Source organism: Microtus oregoni, unplaced genomic scaffold, assembly GCF_018167655.1.
Source record: "Microtus oregoni isolate MIOR12 unplaced genomic scaffold, Mior012 000041F_ref0000270, whole genome shotgun sequence".
Taxonomy (NCBI): domain Eukaryota; kingdom Metazoa; phylum Chordata; class Mammalia; order Rodentia; family Cricetidae; genus Microtus; species Microtus oregoni.
Genome location: NW_024543208.1, coordinates 2,260,825 through 2,278,857, shown reverse-complemented (window position 1 = coordinate 2,278,857; position 18,033 = coordinate 2,260,825). Strand labels below are relative to the sequence as shown.

The window sequence follows — 18,033 nt, the reverse complement described above, 5'->3', positions numbered from 1 at the left end:
AACATGAGGGAGCAGGATGGTCAAGATGGGGGAGAGATGGAGTGACAGAGCAATGAAAGAGGTATCTTGATAGAGAGCTCCATTATGGAATTAAGATTAAACTTGGAGCTAGAGAAATTCCCAGAAATCCACAAGGATTGCCCCAGCTAAGACTCCTAGCAATAATGGAAAGGTGTCCAAACGGACCTTCCCTTATAATCATATTGGTGGATATCCCAACTATAATTAAAGAACCTTCATTCAGTAATTGATAGGACTGGATGCACAGATCCACAACCAAGCACCAGGCCAAGTCCCAGGAACTTTAGACTTTTAAATATTACCGAGACTGTGATAGACTCTTGAAACTTTAGAAGTCAGACTAAATGCATTTTCTATTATGATATTGATACAAGGTTATACGGGCCAGGAAGTGGACTGTGGTAATTTGAATGTAATTGACACCCCAGAATTTCATAGAGTGGCAATATTAAGAAGTGTGGTTTCATGGAGTGGATATAGCCTTCTTGGAAGAAGTGTGTCACTGTGGGGAGCGGATTTGAGGTCTTTTATGCTTAGGATATCTCCCAGTATTTCTGTTCACTTCCTGCTGCTGGAAAAACATAGGAATCTCAGCTTCTACTCCAGCACCATATCTGCCTGCATGCTGCCATACTCTCTGTCATTATGGCAATGAACTGCACCTCTGAAATTATAAGCCAGCCCCCACCCCCAATTAAACGTTTTCTTTATTAGGGTTGCCATGGTCATGTTATCTGTTCATAGCAATAAAAATCCTAAAACAGCCATCTACCTGTACAAATAAAGAAAATAGAGAAAAAAACATTTGTGTAATTTATATCACACATGCCTATTCCAAAAAAGTAAAAGTTAAAATTATTTTGCAAGCATTAATTCATTTGTACATATTTCACAGTTGCATTTATGTTTGAGAGAAAAGACAGTTAAGCTGAAGAATTTTGTCAGAGAGTAGATAAAAAAAAACTCATCGCATAAGCAAGCTTGGGTAGTTTTGGAATGTGTATTTTCATTGTTTTGTCTTCCGGGGCAGATATCATTGTGTAGCTGGGGGTGACATTGAATGATCTTCCTGTCTCTGCCTCAGCAGTGAGAGGATTATAGATGTATAGAATCAGGATCAACAATAGCAAGCACTTTCCAGGTCCTTTTAAATTTTGAATTTTAAAACAAAGGAAGACATGCCAGAATCCTCCAAAATCCTACATAGAAGCAAAGTACAGTAGAAACCCAGGCCTGACAACAGCAATTGAAAAGCCTGTCAAAATGTCATTGACTTGGCAGCAAATTAAGGGATTCCACTAAAACACTAATTTTATTAAGATTTTAGTCATAAAAGTCAGGTTTTCTTCGTTTATCTAAATAGATCATTTTATGAAATATTTTATTATAATAAGAGAATAGATATTATTGTGTTGGGCATGAGCATTGATGTCAATAAAGTTTTTCATGGTATACAGAGCCCCTCAGCAAACCTAAATATCTATTGGTTCACCACTAAATGTAATCTCACTCTGCATTTGATATATGGAAGTGAGACTAGTACCTAATGACTGTGACTTTTGTTTGTATTTAAGCTGAAATTGCTGTTACGACTTTTCTGTATTATGGATAAATGTCTCAGGCTAATGATATTTTGAAATAAGTGTTTAAATCTAGAATTGAAGGAGTTGGCACACTAATCTCTTGTGTTAATTTTGTCACATTTTGTTTTAAATTCTCTCTCATAAATATATACTCTTCATAAAGATAAGGCAATTAGGCAACACTTCAGAGGGAAAAAATGATAGAAATTTTTTTTTAAATATCAGGTAAACAGGATTGGAGGAACCAGTAATATAGGCAAAGTAATATAGGAAAAAAGAAAGCAATTACAAAGGTCGAAGAAAGGGGAACATCAAAGACACGAAATACGTGAACATCCAGGGAAATTTTAATTTAAACAATGTATATAGCTTTTGCATTAGCAGTACTCTACAGATAGAGTTACAAAGAAACTATAAAACTATAAATCCTAAAATAATGACTCATTCCTTTTTGATTGTTTTGTGTTTTTCTCAAAGGCTGGAAGAATAAAAGTCAGTCATAGATTCTATTATGAAGAGGTAGCACTAAAATATTATAAAATAACTAATTAAGGAACATTAAGGGTTGTATTTTAGTGCCATAGATAAAATTCATGATTTCAATTTTGTCATGAAAAGTATTTAGTTAAAGATGGAAAATTAAAATAAATAACAGCTGGGTGGGATCCACTTTGTTTATAGAATTTAAGCAGTGTGATTAATTTGTTCATGTTTTTAATAATTATCCTTTTTTTCTACTCCCAAAGTAGTGTTCAATAATGAGCAGGGTGTTCCAGAAACCACTCACCTCTTCTTTCATATTCTTCACTGAAGACAACAGTATAGATAAAGTGAAAACCTTATGGAAAACTTTAAATTGGGTAATGGCTTCACTCAAAAGTCTAGAGCATCGCACTAATGTTTTGTTGATTAAGTCACTACCTGGCTGAATTTATTGTACATTCCTTCACTCTGAAGAGACCTGACATGGAATAGGTGCTGATGAATAGTGTTTCTGTTGGCTGGATCTCATCACTTTCCCAATTTTCCATACATTTAGCCTTTAAAAGAACTACTCTGTGTTGTTTAGGCTTTCATGACTCCAGTTCTTCTTGTGGAAAAGAAAATGTGTGTCAACATTGCCAGACTAATCCTTATCCTCAGTAGGGAAAGCATTCATATAAAACCAAGGAAAGATGCATAAAGCAGAATGGGCACCAGTACACAGGAGGGTAACAGTTGGTACCCCTCTAACCAAGCACAGATATGCACTGGACACCAGATATGCACATAGGATATAACAAACACAAGCAAGAGCTTCTTCATTTCAAACCACTTCTTCCTCTTCATTTTCTCTGTCATGAGGCTAAGATTCTTGTAGAAGAGAACAATTTGTTTTATCTCAAACCTCTCTGCTTCTCCATTCTTTGTTCATTTGTCTTGTTTAGATTTGGTATGGAGTGATATATATTTTTTTTAATTTTCTTTTCAGGGCACTGCAAAGGTGAGGGGAGGATATGGGGAGTCTAAGAGTCAAGTGAAAATAGCATGCATCATGTAAAATTCCCAGAGAATCAATAAAGAAATTATGGTAAACAAAAAATTAATTTTAAAAAATCTTCAAACCAAACAAAGCCTTTGCTGCCCACTACAGGACAACAAGGACATGAACTCTCTCCCCAGGCTACCCTTCATTAGACTTTTCTTTGGAGGGCTGTGTGTGTTCTTCTGTTCTTATCAGAAGATACTCACTTATAGAGTTTTTCATCCTGTAAATTCTTACCAGTTTATTATATGTAATTTTGATGAGCTATTTCATTTATAATAGGAAATCACAGTACTTATGCATATCATTTTATTAGATATTAGGACTACACAAAAAAAAATCACACAAACTATTTGTTCATCTAGTTAGGTTCTAATCTCTTTCCTTTCCTACAGTTGTTTAATGTACCTGTATAAGCTTACTGTGTGCTTCAGTTTGGCTTAGAATGTTACAGAGTGGTAAAGAATATGATATGTAAATTTTGGAAGAACAGAAAGTAAACAAATTCTTCTCCTACATGTGGACTACCAAGCATGCCTCTGCCAATGGGTCATTTTATCCCCAGAGGACTGAGTGTTTCCTATGCACCATGAATTTATAAAGGACTAGGAAAACAACAGTTGAATGCAATAGATGTTAATTCACAGCAAACAGTGTTACAGAATATTCTACAGAATTTCTGCAATAAAAATCTTATTACAATTTTTTTCTTTGAGGGGGACTGCATTTTTGCTTCCTTGTAGCTTTATTAACATCACATGTTGCTAGGGACATATGGATTCCCAGCTAAGATTTAAAAGACCTTCATATTTCTGTTATAAAAATACCTACAGTTAATTGTGGAAGTTGTGAAGCGGGTCACTGCTTTACAACTGAACAGCGTGGACGAGAGTTCTTGCACACTGAATGTATTTGTTCTATGAGAGAGTCGTAAGATCATAGAACCAGAGGCTTCAGGCTTTTTTAAAGCCCAAATGGACTTTAAAGATGATAAATGTGAGGAGTTTGTTTTGAACCTGTGCAATTACAATAATGACCTTTAATTCTTTCCTAATGGCCTAGATGGAATTAATTGGTTATTTCAATACCCAGGCTCATCTTCTCTGGAATTTTAAAAGATTCCCTAATGGGTTCCATCAAGCTTATTTAAAGCAGTCGAAAGCAGAATTTTAAGAGCCCCGCCATTCTCCATCCGCTCTTCCTTTCATCTTTCCTCCACATTATTTGAGGAGAAGAGCCCAATTTCCTATCTTTGCAATTCTGCTCTGGTCAAGCTGTCATTTAGATCTTACTGACAGTCTGTTCTTAACTATGTTTCCTTTATGGAGAAAGCTGTGTGCTTTGAATCCGACATAGTTCCAAAAACAGAGAAACTGATTTTCACTTACTGGAACATAGACGTCTACGTTCTCCACATCACTGCCATGCTGCCACCTCCTGGCTATCTTGGAAGATCTTTTCTTTTTATTTCTCTCTGTGTGTTTTTCTCTCTCTTTCTCTCTCTCTCTCTCTCTCCTCCCTTCCTCTTTCTTTCTTTCTTTCTTTCTTTCTCTCTTTCATCTTTCTGTCTCATTCCTTCTTTCTTTCTATGATTGCAAACTTGAAAATATATTGTAATGTATTTTGAGGTAATTTTAAATATATCTTTTAATAGACTGTGATTAGAGGCACCAAATCTAACATTCAGGTTGTATAAACTCCAAAACAGATGGTTATACAAATATAAAACGGGAATAGGTCAAGATAGACTAAATAATGTTTTGTATTCTCTGGTTAGTTAAACTGAGCTCAGTGTAAACTTTCCTGGAATTTTTCTATAATATTTCTATTTACATATTTTTGTGATATCTTTTCAATGGAGTGTTATGATAGTAATTATATTCTTAAGAAATAGGAAGCTTCCAAAACTACATCCCCAGTAAAACTAGTATGTTATTGAATTCTGCTACAGTCAGAACTGAGCTACTTGCCAATTTACCAGCTTATGTTCACTTTAAAAGTCTGCAAGGATTTCTAGGGATAGCATAGATGAAAAGAAAACAAAGCAAGTGTAGCAAGAAGGAGGGTCTCATTTCAAAGTATCATTAAGACTTCCCTACTTATCATGACACTGAATTGATGCTTTATGTAAAAATGTACATTCACTGATATTCTCATCTTAGTATGCTGGAGACAAAGCAGAAGAGTTTCCACATTAAATAAACTGTCATCTTACAAAAATTAACATATAATATACATACATTGGTTCAAATTCAAACACAGAAATACAGTCAATGGCATCAAGTCCTATACAGTTGTCCTTCAATTATTATACAGGGTGATAAATCATAATAGCTCTTTGAAAATCAGAATGCAAATAGCCTCAATAAATGTTTAGCAACAGAGGATTTTCTTAACTATTTATTAAGTGCAATCTAAAATGGAAAGCAGCTGAGACAGGTGCTAATTTCATTCCTATTATTAGTAATTAGTGGTGAAATCTAATGGTGTTTATAAGTAGGTCTGAAGCATTTGCCTTATTAACAGGGCTTAGATATAAGGGACCATTAAATGTAGTTTTATAGCTTAATAGACTTGGACAAACAGGTATTTTGAATAATCAACACTTTTGAAAGCATATGCCAAGTTTAAATGTAAAATTGGCCCATTTACTGTGGATACATGGATGACCTTGTAAGTGTTAGACATGTGTAGGTGTGTGTATATTGTGCCACAGTATCCAGATGGCCACTAGCTGTTTATTAAACTGGAAGGAATTGGGATCCCTTTCATCATTTTGAAAGTGAATTAAATGTATGCCATATATATTCACTTTTAGAAAGTGTGATCCACAGTACTACATTGGTGAGACATTTAATACTTTAATAAGTGGGGCCCAGAGAAAGCAGGGCTGTGGAATTATCCTGTACTCTATGAAAATGTGTTGCTCTCATTGCTACAAAAAAAAAGTTGATTGGCCAGTAGCTTGGCAGATTTTTCTGGGCAGAAAGAATATTGGGATGAATGGGGCAGAGTTAGAGGAGCAACCAGGATACTCAGAGGGAGCAAGACTGCTGGAGGACAGGAAAAGCCATGAACTATGTGGCAGCACATAGCCTAATAGAAATGGGTTAATTTAAGTTCTAAAAGCTAGTTAGTAATAAGCCTGAGCTGTCGGGACACTTTTATAATCCATAATTAGTCTTAGTATGGTTAATAGAAATGGCTGCCAAGACATAGAAAAGCTCTACATACAAGGTAGACATGTGTAGGAGACTTCCCTGAAAGGGTAGCTCCTGTGGGACCATGTCTGTTTATAACAGAAGTGACATTATGAAAACAGTCATAACAGAATTCTCTTAGACATTCTCTTTTATCATATAGTTTCTTCCCTCTTCTTCATCAAGTTTCTATGATTTTTGGCAGAGATGTCTTAAAGAAATCAATGCTGTGATGCTTGTACTATCTAGAGAGAAGAATCATGAGATAAATCAATTAAATAAGGAATCATTTTTGATAATTTCAAGTAGTAACAGAAAACAGACTAAATATGATCATATCTGCTGTTATCTTGCTTTTTTATTCAATCCAATGACAGGAGGGATAGGTATCAGTCGGGGGTGAATTTCAGATATCCCATAACCAAAATGGTAGTTGAGTTAGGAGAAAAGGGAGAGCTAGTTGAAAAGTTGGTTGAAAAATTGGAGCTCTAATATTGAATTTTATTTGTATTTTTAAATTGTTATAAAATTGTATGGATTTCTATAACATACCAGGACTGGACTCAATTGAGTTGTTGGCCAAAGGATTCTCATGGAAATGCTCAAACATCCCAAGTATTTGCCATGATAACAGGTTTTTCTGCACAAATAAACAGCAAGGCTTCATTGCTAAAGACAATAGCCATACAAATCACTGAGCATGGAAATGATGTGCTGGAGCATATATAGAACCTTCACCCTATGTTCTAGTGTATTTGGTAAGGAAAGTTTCTCTGCAACTACCAAAAGAGAAAGGAAACATCAACAGAGTTACAAAACCTTTGATTTACAATATTATCCAATATGCAAATTATGCTTTGACTTTGACACAATCCCTACTCCATGAGGTGAGATCCATACCCAACACTGTTTGAGTAACTAGGAACCAGAAACAAGATATCCCAGAGACCCGGGCGGGGCGGGGACTACTAATACTACTTGTTTTAAAAAGTAATAATAAAATGAGTCCTAATGGTATTCTGCCATACTAGTAGATCAGTGTCTTATTCAGCTATCAGCAGAGAATCTTCCCTCTGCAGCAGATGGGAACAGATACAGAAACACACAGCAAAACATTCATATATAGATAGAGAGAAAACTTGGAACACACAGGTCTAGATGGAACATCTCTACAACCTCCTCCACTCAGAGCTCAGGGAACCCCATGGAAGAAGAGGTATAAGGAATGTAAGAACCAGAAGGGATGGATAGCAAGGCCCTCTAAAACAACTGTGCAAAGCTCATATGAACTCACAGAGATTGGTGTAGCAAGCACAACATGTATAGGGGCCTTCACTAGTCCCTCTATGGATATATTATAGTTTTCATCTTAGTAATTTTATGTGAATCTCAAGTGTGTGAATGAGTGGGCCTATGGTTTCAGTGCCCTTTCTTGGAACTCTTTTTCTTCTGTTGGTTTGTCTTGTCCAATTTTGTTGTCTTGGTTTTGTTTTTGTTTTACTATATTTTATTGTGTTAATAAGAAATAAATGATAAGAATTTACAAAATAAAAAATCTATTTTCCTATAAAAGTAATAATACAGTTATCAAATGCACTCCCCTTCTGCAGCCCTTAAGGGATTGGAATTAGGCATCTATCTATTTGTATCATGTGTTAAGAATGTACATGCTTGTGTGGTCAGAGACCAAAAAGTTACATATTATACTGGGTCTTAACAACTATTAAAGTTTGCCATTTGAAGAAATATGTTTGAAAAATAAGAGTATCATGGCTAAAATAGTAGAGATTTAAAGATTGATATGTTTAGGGGACTGTCAGATCAGCAGTGAGTAAGTCACTTTGGTCAAAACAGAGAAGGCCTGTGGTGAACAATGGTAGCAAAAAGAGAAAGATTGGCCTGGGATTTCCAGTCAATCAGATAATGCAAATAATTCCTTAATACTATATAGCAGTATTTGTTGTCTATTTTACACCAAATCTGATCATCAAAACTATCAACCACATTTCCTCATCTTGTAAGTAATACTACTAAAGGGTATGGAAGATAAGCATGGTGACCACATTCAATTGAGCCTAAGTGACAGTGTTAGAACTTGTTGTTGTAAGAGAAGAGTGGTGGGCCGTGTCCCACTGCCCAGCTAGCTTAGCCCCCAAAAAATTACACAGAAACTGTATTCATTGAAGTACTGCCTTGCCCATTAGCTCTAGCCTCTTATTGGCTAACTATCACATCTTAATTAACCCATTTCCAATAAATCTGTGAATCACCATGTGACTGTGGCTTACTGGCAAGATTCTAACCTATGTCCATCTTGGGTCAGAGAATCATGGTGTCTGCCACACTTCCCTTCTTCCCATTATTCTGTCCTGTCTACTCTGCCCACCCATGGGCTGCCCTATCAAAAGGCCAAGGCAGTCTCTTCATCAAACCAATTAAAGCAACAGAAATACAGAAGGGCCTGCTACAACTTGTCTCTGGTGCTCATACCTTTTTATTAAGCTAAACTTCTATGGAATCAGATAGTAGGGACAAAGGATCATTTTATTGGGAGAACCAATGAAAAAAGGATATAAGACAGCCCAACGAGTAAGACATGTACAATATTCTCAACTATAAGAGTTTCTTGTTGAGTGGTAGGGAAGTAGAGTCAGACAATATTATCAAGGCTCAGGTCATTATAAGAATATTGGGAGGAACAGGCGGGGTTCATCCATGTAAAAAAAAAACGCTATTCCATGCATGCTCATTGTAGAAAAAGTGTCAGGAATGCCTCACTCCTCATGTATGTGGTAATACAGCTAGCTGCAAGACACCAAGTGGTAAGACTGGAGAACTGAGCAGACTGTACAAACCATTGCCAACCAGCACAAGAAAGAAATAGGAAGATTTTGTGTACAAGAATATATAAACCCTGGTTCATAGAATGCATAGAATGCAACATTTCACAAAACTGGAAATCTAAAAGAGTATGAGGGAGGGTTTTTTTTGAGTTTTTTTTTTCCTTTTCTTTATTTTTTTTTATATGCAATAAGACCGCATGGCTCTGGAGAACAAACTTTGTCAAGAAAATCACCATGTACAAATGTCACACAAAAATGTATGTCTGTTCCTGCTGTTGTAGATATTCATAGCTTCAGTTTTACAGTGATGTTGCTTCCAGTGTATTATCTTCCAAATACAGACAACTTAATTAGCACTACATGTAGCAACAGCAGTGACCAGACAAGTCACATGTAATACCTATCATTGCAAACAACCTATCATGGCAAACGACAAGTATTTAATGCTACTTAGAAAACAGCTAACTCTTATTATTTGATTACTAGTGGTAATTCTTCAACTCAGATATGCTATATACACCAACCGCCTATGTTTTACCCACAGTACTCTTCTTCTTTAAACAGATGAGATGTAGAAGGGCCCACAACTTCCCTTCTATTTTCTTGTCAATTAGTTTTTATAATAAATGTCCATATAGCTCCTTTTATATCCTTATTAATTAATACCAGAATGATGAAAAAAGAAATCAAGAAAACAATATGGATGCAGGGAGATTGTCCAATAGAAGTGGGCAGATGCTCGTTTTATTGAGGTAAGTAAGTAAGTCAATGCTGCCAAATTCCATGTACAACAGCAACTGTATTGTCAGGATGAAATAACACAATTGAAAGATCGTGTGCTCAATAGTCTTTTCTTTTGGTCATAATTCAGATTCTACTGTAAAAGTCAGCTATGAGGTAACTTATAATAAGATGTCAAAGTCAGATATTTGTCGATTATTCTTAAGCATTGTGTGAGAAGTGTGGTCTGAGGAAGAGGCTTCTAAAATCAGTTTGGTGTATCAAACAATAACCAGGAAACTCTGTCAGAAGAAGTTTACAGGTAGAGTCCTTCATTTTAGATTCCATGCTTTTGGTGAGCAGTAACAGCATTGATGCTGCAGACGTGGCTCCACTTGCTATTTCTATTAGGAACCCTGGTAGGTAATGTACCGTTCTGAAGAAATGACTCTGTCAGTGAAGGACACAAGGGAATCAGGAGATTTGTATGAAGCAGAGAGATCTATTAAAGTGATTTGCTTTGCTTATTATAAACATATTTAGGATAGTTTCTGAAGGTGTTCCAGCAATGGTACTTGAGGGTGAAGTGCTTGCAACATCAAAAGGAAATCATGAAATTGACCCCTATATCTCATATGTAACAAAGTACCACTGCATAACACATCAAGCACACATTTATGTACAAAACATTAAAACTGGGTAACATCATGCAAACTGTCATCAAAACTGGGAGTTTTCTAAGAACCAACGGATTAAGTCATCTTCAAATGTAAACATTCCTTAATGATTCTGACACTGATTATGGCCAAATCCATTTAGTTTTCAAAAGGGAGATCACTGGACTAAAGTCAGCTGTTTAAAAGATTTTATGATTTGTAACACCTTATCATGTTGTTTAGACTTTAAAAAAGAAACTTTGCCCCAGAATTTGTTAAGTAAAATTGACACGAATTTATTATTTTTAGTAGATGTAAGTGCTCATTTCAACGAGCAAATCATGGCAAGATTTCAAATGAGATCAAGACTATGGCAAGATCAAATTCTGCGATTTCACACCCTTTCCCATGATAGCTAGGTCAAGTACTGTGAAAGCACGTTTTGTTTCTCAATTTGATACATAAATTTGAAAGCACTTTCATATCTTTAAACTAGTCAATAATTCACTTTATGACTCAATTTTCAGTTGACATAAAGGTGTTGTCCATAAACTTTCAAATGGAATGTTTTCTGAATCCAACTGAAATAAACTTGACCTCCTTATCGTACCAAATGTTTATAGGCATCATCTTCTAATCATGCCATTTCCATTTCTTTTGCAGTGCTGTTCTCAGGACGAAGTACACTGAGTATAAACGTAGAACCAAAATACCTACTAAGTCTTATACCAACAGAACTCACTGAGAACTGCTTCCCCTGACCAGATAGTGCCAGAGTGACTTCCCATGTACAAAGTTAAATGCCCTACTGCTTTGTGTGGATTTTTTTTTAAAGTTTTATAATAAAGTATGTTTTTAAAAAAAATCAATGAAGTTTTACCACTCAGATATATTCTTATTCTTTATTAATGATAGCAAATTTTGTTAGTCACATTTTTTCTTAATGATAGCAAATTTTGGACTTGCTGAGCTATTAAAAAGATCTCTTTAAATGTAAACTATTTAACTGAGATTATGAAGCGAAAACCTGCAAAGGTGACTCAACAGTGAAAAACACTTGTTCTTGCAGAGGACCCAGCTTGAATTCCCAGCACCTACAGTGTGGTATACAACCATCTATAATTCTAGTACCAGGGACACAACATTTTTTTTTCTGACCTCTGCCACCACCATGCACATATGGCTTACATATGAAGAAATTTATGATAAAATAAATTTAAAATTTAAATTATTATAGAGAATTATTTTCACTATCTTTGGTAGCAGTTATCATAAAAACTACACAAAATATTTGATCATCAGTATTTATTAGTTTTATTGAATGTGTGGCCAAAAACAATTCTTCATCTGATGGGGCCCAGAGAGCCATAACTCTGGACACAACTTGTGTAGTATAGATCCATCCCTCAGTTTAAATGAAAGATGACAAAAGGATAAAAAGATGATGAGACATCTCATCTAATATCACAAAGCAAACTTGTTAATGGATGTTAATTCAAATGGCATGTGACAGCAGAGAAAACTCTATAGTGCCTAGCATGAGTGTCTGGATAGAATACTTGAGAGTTTCCTACATTTACACGAAAGACACTCATGGTAAAGAAATTGGTAGGGCATATGCGAAGACATGTCCAAGGGGGATAATGAAATAATGGCACTGAGTTTTTAAAAGAATTGAAAATAGTAAATCAGATTAAAGGAGATAGCATTCTATTGATGGTTCAAGATAAAACAGGAAGGTTAGAATTCCCTACCAGGTACTACTAATTGGAAGGGATGACTAGGCCATACAAGCATTGAAGAACATTAAAAATCCGATGAGGAAGAGAGTTCTAATCAATGCCCAAGATTAGGTGAAAAATATTCAGACGGTATCAATAAGTAATTGAATTCTAAAGCTGAAATCATAAAGTTCCACATCACAAACTTATCAAAAACAAGATCCTTAAGATGTAAGTGAAATGGAAACTGAGCTAACCAGTATTCAGCAACTCCACTGAGAGAGCTGACATACAGAAAGCATGGTTAGCTCACAGCCTTCACAGCCATGCTAGGAGGTGAGGTAGCGCCTGATTTTGTGTCAAGTAGCAAGATAGAGATCAGAATGTAATGGGTAGAAGCTTGAACTAGTACAATCTTAGGAACAGCTGAATTCAATTATATAATAAATATACAATATATTTATATAATACCCAAACTTATAATGCTATTATTGGTTTAATTGTCTTATGCATTGTGTACTGTGCAAACTGTCTCTGAAAACAACTCTCTTTTATTTTAAGAAAATAAATATCATAATTATGTATATATAATTTTTCAAACACAGTTTAAATATTAAAATAAAACATTTTGCTTGCATATGAAGCTTAATTTAAAAGAGGTTAAACTGAAGAGCAGATGTTAGAAGAGAATTTTTAAAAAGTCAAAGATAAATGAGGTGAGAAACAGAAAAACCAAACCGTAGACAAGCAGGATTGGAAAGAGGGATAGGAAGTCCAGAGCAATGGCTGGTTTTCATTTAAGGGACAGTCTCCTCTCATACAGTTGGGACAGAGATAAAGACAAAATTAGAAAATTCTCTATAAATGGTGAAATTAGAGTAAATTTAAAATTAGCTAATTTTTCTGATAATGAATGATCTTCATTTTCTACAAAGTCCAAGACAGTCATATCTTGTTCAGAATCTCATAAAACATCCACAAGAAAACTATAATAAATAAACTTTTCCAAGTGTATGTGAGGGCCTAAATTCCATTGGATAATGACAAATTATTGCATTAAATTATTATTTTATTGTTTCCAAAAATCTTGCAAGACAGAAGTCTTTCTTTATCCATTGCTAGGTTTGTGGATGAACCAACTAACCCAATAAAATATTTAAATGAGAAAAATATATACATTTATTTGAGTTTCATGTGTAATCGAAACCTCCAGAATAAAGGAGCAAAGCCATAGTACATTGTTTGTGCAGTATGATAAATGTGATGAGTATGTGGGTACCTGTGGAAAATATTATGAACCAGGACAATATTATACTCAGCTGAGTAATACTTAGTGGAAAGGACTGGTCATACTTATACCTGCGTGTCTCGATAAACAAAAATATTCCTATTCTCTAGATATAGAGGTGGGTGGTAAATCTCTTGAATCAAACTCTTGGTGACCTTTGATGAAATCTGAAAAAGGTCAAAGAATAATGTTCCTGCCTCTGCTCTTCCCTCATGTACCACTCTATCAGATTTGTGTATAATGTCCTGAATTCTATCAGTATGCTGTAGCCTAGAAAACAAAATTGGAAAGAATACACAAATGGTTGGAATAAAATACAGAGAGAAGGCTTGATGAGATGAGGTAGTTGTCAATAGTGTAGACTAAGTGATTGATTCAGGAGCAAAATGGAAAGTAAAATCAGGAAATGCAGAGTCACTCAGAGTTTGAAAACGTGGATTCAACCTAATCCTGAGAAATATTGAAAACATTCTGTAATCAAATAAAGAGAGAAGGCTTTTTCTTATTAAATTCATTACCATAATTCACAAAGCATAAGAGAAAAATATAATTTATATGAATGATTGCAGTTTTTAAAACTACATATAGCCAAAATTTTAGTGATTTAAGTGTAAAGTTCTATTTTCTATACTTGAGTAATTGCAATTAGTTTCTATGTAGGAAATAAATGTGGAAGAAGGCTCTTCAAGCTGAAGAGGTTGTTAAATAATACTAAATATATCTGAGGTGTAGGGTTTGGACCAGGAGTTCAATGGAAAAAAATAAAGATTTTGTATAAACACTAATTATCTAATATAACTCTATAAAGTAACCAATAGAACTGATGTGAAGACCACTAGAGTTTTAAACTGTTAAGTCAAATACCAACTTCCATCAACCTGATTCTGCAAGATACTAACCCCATCCCATCCCCAAACTGACCTATTCTCCTACAATCTCGGTTGAACTCTGAAACACAGCTTTCTGCAATACTGAGGAGATTAAGAGGTGAGTGACCAGCCATGCAGTGGGACATCCCACTTTCTAGGACCTCCATATTGAGCCAAAACCTTGGGGTCCTCCCCCAATTGCCTTGTCTTCTCTAGTCAGCCAGCAGGAGAGTTTCCTGCAGGTTGGCTGTCCCAATATCCACCCCCATCCACCAGACCCTAAAAGCTACAAGCCCCATCCAACCCACAAACTTGCCTATCCTCTTGCAACCTCGGTGGAACTCTGAAATACAGCTTGCTAGAATTCTGAGGGGACCAAGAGTTTGCTACAATACCGAGGGGACCAAGAGCTAGATACAACATTAAGGAGACCAAATGAGAGGACCAAGAGAGCAAATCAGTGGAGAAGACCAAGAGAACAGGCTTAGAGAGACCTCTGGTATACCTTGAGACATAGACATTGACAGTACAGAGCAAACCAAGAACAATTCTCAAAGACTCAGACAGCCACTGCAAGGATTGGACCAAGATGCAAAGACACTACTAGCCTCATTTGAAGGAAGAGATGTGTAGGTGACAATGCTAGAATTCATCCAACAACCTAAAAAACAACATGATAACACCAGAACCCAGTGGTCACACAACAGGAAGACTTAATTATTCTAACCTAGAAAAAAGCAGAAGAAAATGACTGACTTTAAATGTAACTTGAAGATGATGGGGACCTTTAAAGAGGAAATGAAAAACTCCCTTAAAGAAATGAAGGAAAAGACCTACAAAAATTGGAAGAAATTAATAACTAACCCAAGAAAACCAAGAAAAAAACAATCAAACAGGTGAAGCAGCAGTTCAAGACTTGAAGACTGAAATAGAGGCAATAAAAAAACACACACACACACACACAAACAGAAGGAATTCTGGATATGGAAAATCTGGGTAAACAAACATGAACTACAAAGGCAGAGGTAATGGGCTAAGCAGTGATTTAATAGAATATCTGTGTGGCTATTTCAATTCTGGGCAGCCTGGATAAACAAGTGGCCTCTTTACAACACCTCTGAGCTTGAGTTCTTCTCCTTCTATCCCTAATATTCTTAGGTTTGGTCTTTTCATTGTATCCCAGATTTCCTTGATGTTTTGTGTTATGTATTTGTTGGATTTAATGTTTTCTTTGACTAATGAATCTATTTCCTCTAGAGTACCTTCAACAACTGAGATTCTTTCTTTTTATCTCTTGTATTCTGTTGGTTATACTTGTCTTTGTAGTTTCTGTTTGTTAATTAACTGATGGTATTCACAGCATACAGAGGGAAATCCCACATCATGAAGGCCCAGAAAATATATTCAACAAAATCACAGAAGGTACAAAAAGCTTACAGAACACCAAGTAGACTAAATCAAAATGAAAAGTTTCATTGCCATAGAATAATCAAAATGCAAAACATACAGAATAAAGAATATTAAGAGCTTCAAAGGAAAAAGGTCAAGTAACATATAAAGGTAGACCTTTCAGAATTTCTCTCAACATATTAATAAAAACTATGAAAGCCAGAAGGTCCTGGTCAGATTGCTACACACACTAAAAACCACAAATCTAACCCCAGACTACTCTACCCACTCAAACTTTAAATCACCATTGATGAAGAAAACAAAAAATTCCATGATATAACCAGATTTAAACAATACATATCCACAAACACAGCCCTACTGAAAGTACTGAAATGAAAACTTAAACCCAAGAAAGCTAACTGCACCCACAAAACACAGGCAGCAAATAACTTTCAATCAGAAAAACTCAAAGAAGGGAAACACGCAAACACTACTACAAAAAATAACAACAGGAATTAACAACTTCTGGTCATTAATATCTCTTAATGTCAATGGACTTGATTCACCCATAGAAAGAGAGAGACTAAAAGAATGGATACAAAATCAGGATCCAGCATTGCTCTGTACAAGAAACACACCTCAACCTCAAAGAAAGATATTGCCTCAGAGTAGCAAGTTTGGAAAAGGTATTCCAATCAAATGGACCTAAAAAACAAGAGGGTGTAGCTATCCTAATATCTAACTAACTATATATATATATATATATATATATATATATATATGTGTGTGTGTGTGTGTGTGTGTGTGTGTGTGTGTGTGTATTACAATATACTGCAAACTAAAATCAGTCATAAGGTATGGAGAGGACACTTTATATTCATGATGGGAACAATCTGTCAAGATGAAGTATCAATCCTGAACATCTATGGCACTAATACAAGAATACCCACAGATGCAAACAAGAACAAAAACAAAAAAAAAACATTACTATAACTTAAATTGCACATCAAACCACACACTAATAATAGGTGACTTCAACACTCTACTCTCAGCAATGGACAGGTCAACCAGACAGAAACTTAAAAGAAATGAGGGAACTAACAGAAGTCATGAATCAAATGGACATAACAGACATCTATAGAACATCCCACCCAAACACAAAAGAATATACCTTCTTCACAGCGCCTCATGGAACCTTCTCTAAAATTGACCACATACTCAATAACAAAGCAAACCTCCAAAATAGAAAAAATTTGGATAACCTCCAGGGACACAAGGAACATATCAAAACATAATAAAAGCAATATACAAAAAGCTGAGAGCCAAGATCAAATTAAGTGGAGAGAAACTCAAAATATTCCATTAAAATCAGGAACAAAACAAGGCTGTCCACTCCCTCTATATTTCTTCATTATAGATCTTGAAGTTCTGGCTATAGCAATAAGACAACAAAAGGATATCAAGGGGATTTAAGTTACAAAGGAAGAAGTCAATCTTTTGTTATATGCAGATGATATGATAGTATAAGTAAGTGACTGCAAAACCTCCACCAGGGAACTCCACAGCTGATAAATGCCTTCAGTACTGTGTCAGGTTACATGATCAAAATTCTAAATAACCCTATTTAAAAATGGGTATAGAGCGCCAGGGTCTGCACGGGAAGATGACAGAGGTTGGTTCCAAGTCGGTGTTGTTCGCGTGTCTCGGTAACATTTGCCGGTCACCCCTTGCAGAAGCAGATTTCAGGAAACTGGTAACTGATGAGAATGTTTCAGCTAATTGGGCCATTGACAGCAGCGCTGTTTCCGACTGGAACGTGGGCCGGCACCCAGACCCAAGAGCTGTCAGCTGCCTAAGAAATCATGGCATTAGCACAGCCCATAAGGCAAGACAGATTACAAAAGAAGACTTTGCCACATTCGATTATATACTATGTATGGATGAAAGCAATCTGAAAGATTTGAACAAAAAAAGTAATCAAGTTAAAAACTGCAAAGCTAAAATTGAGCTACTTGGGAGCTATGATCCACAGAAACAACTCATTGTTGAAGTTCCCTATTATGGCAATGACTCTGACTTCCAAGTGGTATACCAGCAATGCCTCAGGTGCTGCAAGGCTTTCCTGGAGAAGACTCACTAGGTGGTCCTGCCACCACCATTGAGCAGCTCACTCACCAGAGCTGTGCCTAAGGGTGGTGCCAGTCCTTAGTCCCGTGCC

The 18,033-nt window shown here is 35.7% G+C and overlaps 2 protein-coding genes across 44 annotated transcripts in view; one reads left to right on the top strand and one right to left on the bottom strand.

The window, feature by feature from the left end:
- Ptprd (protein tyrosine phosphatase receptor type D) overlaps nucleotides 1-18,033 on the bottom strand; it is a 2,219,644-nt gene that overhangs the window by 1,431,691 nt on the left and 769,920 nt on the right. The window lies entirely within an intron of this gene.
- Nucleotides 17,479-17,955, top strand: LOC121433770 (low molecular weight phosphotyrosine protein phosphatase-like). The gene has a single exon (XM_041632334.1). It carries the CDS (start codon nucleotides 17,479-17,481, stop codon nucleotides 17,953-17,955), a length of 477 nt encoding a protein of 158 aa, XP_041488268.1.

What these genes read in the sequence shown, in the direction of transcription:
- LOC121433770 (XM_041632334.1), top strand. Translation starts at nt 17,479, where the DNA reads ATGACAGAGGTTGGTTCCAAGTCGGTGTTGTTCGCGTGTCTCGGTAAC.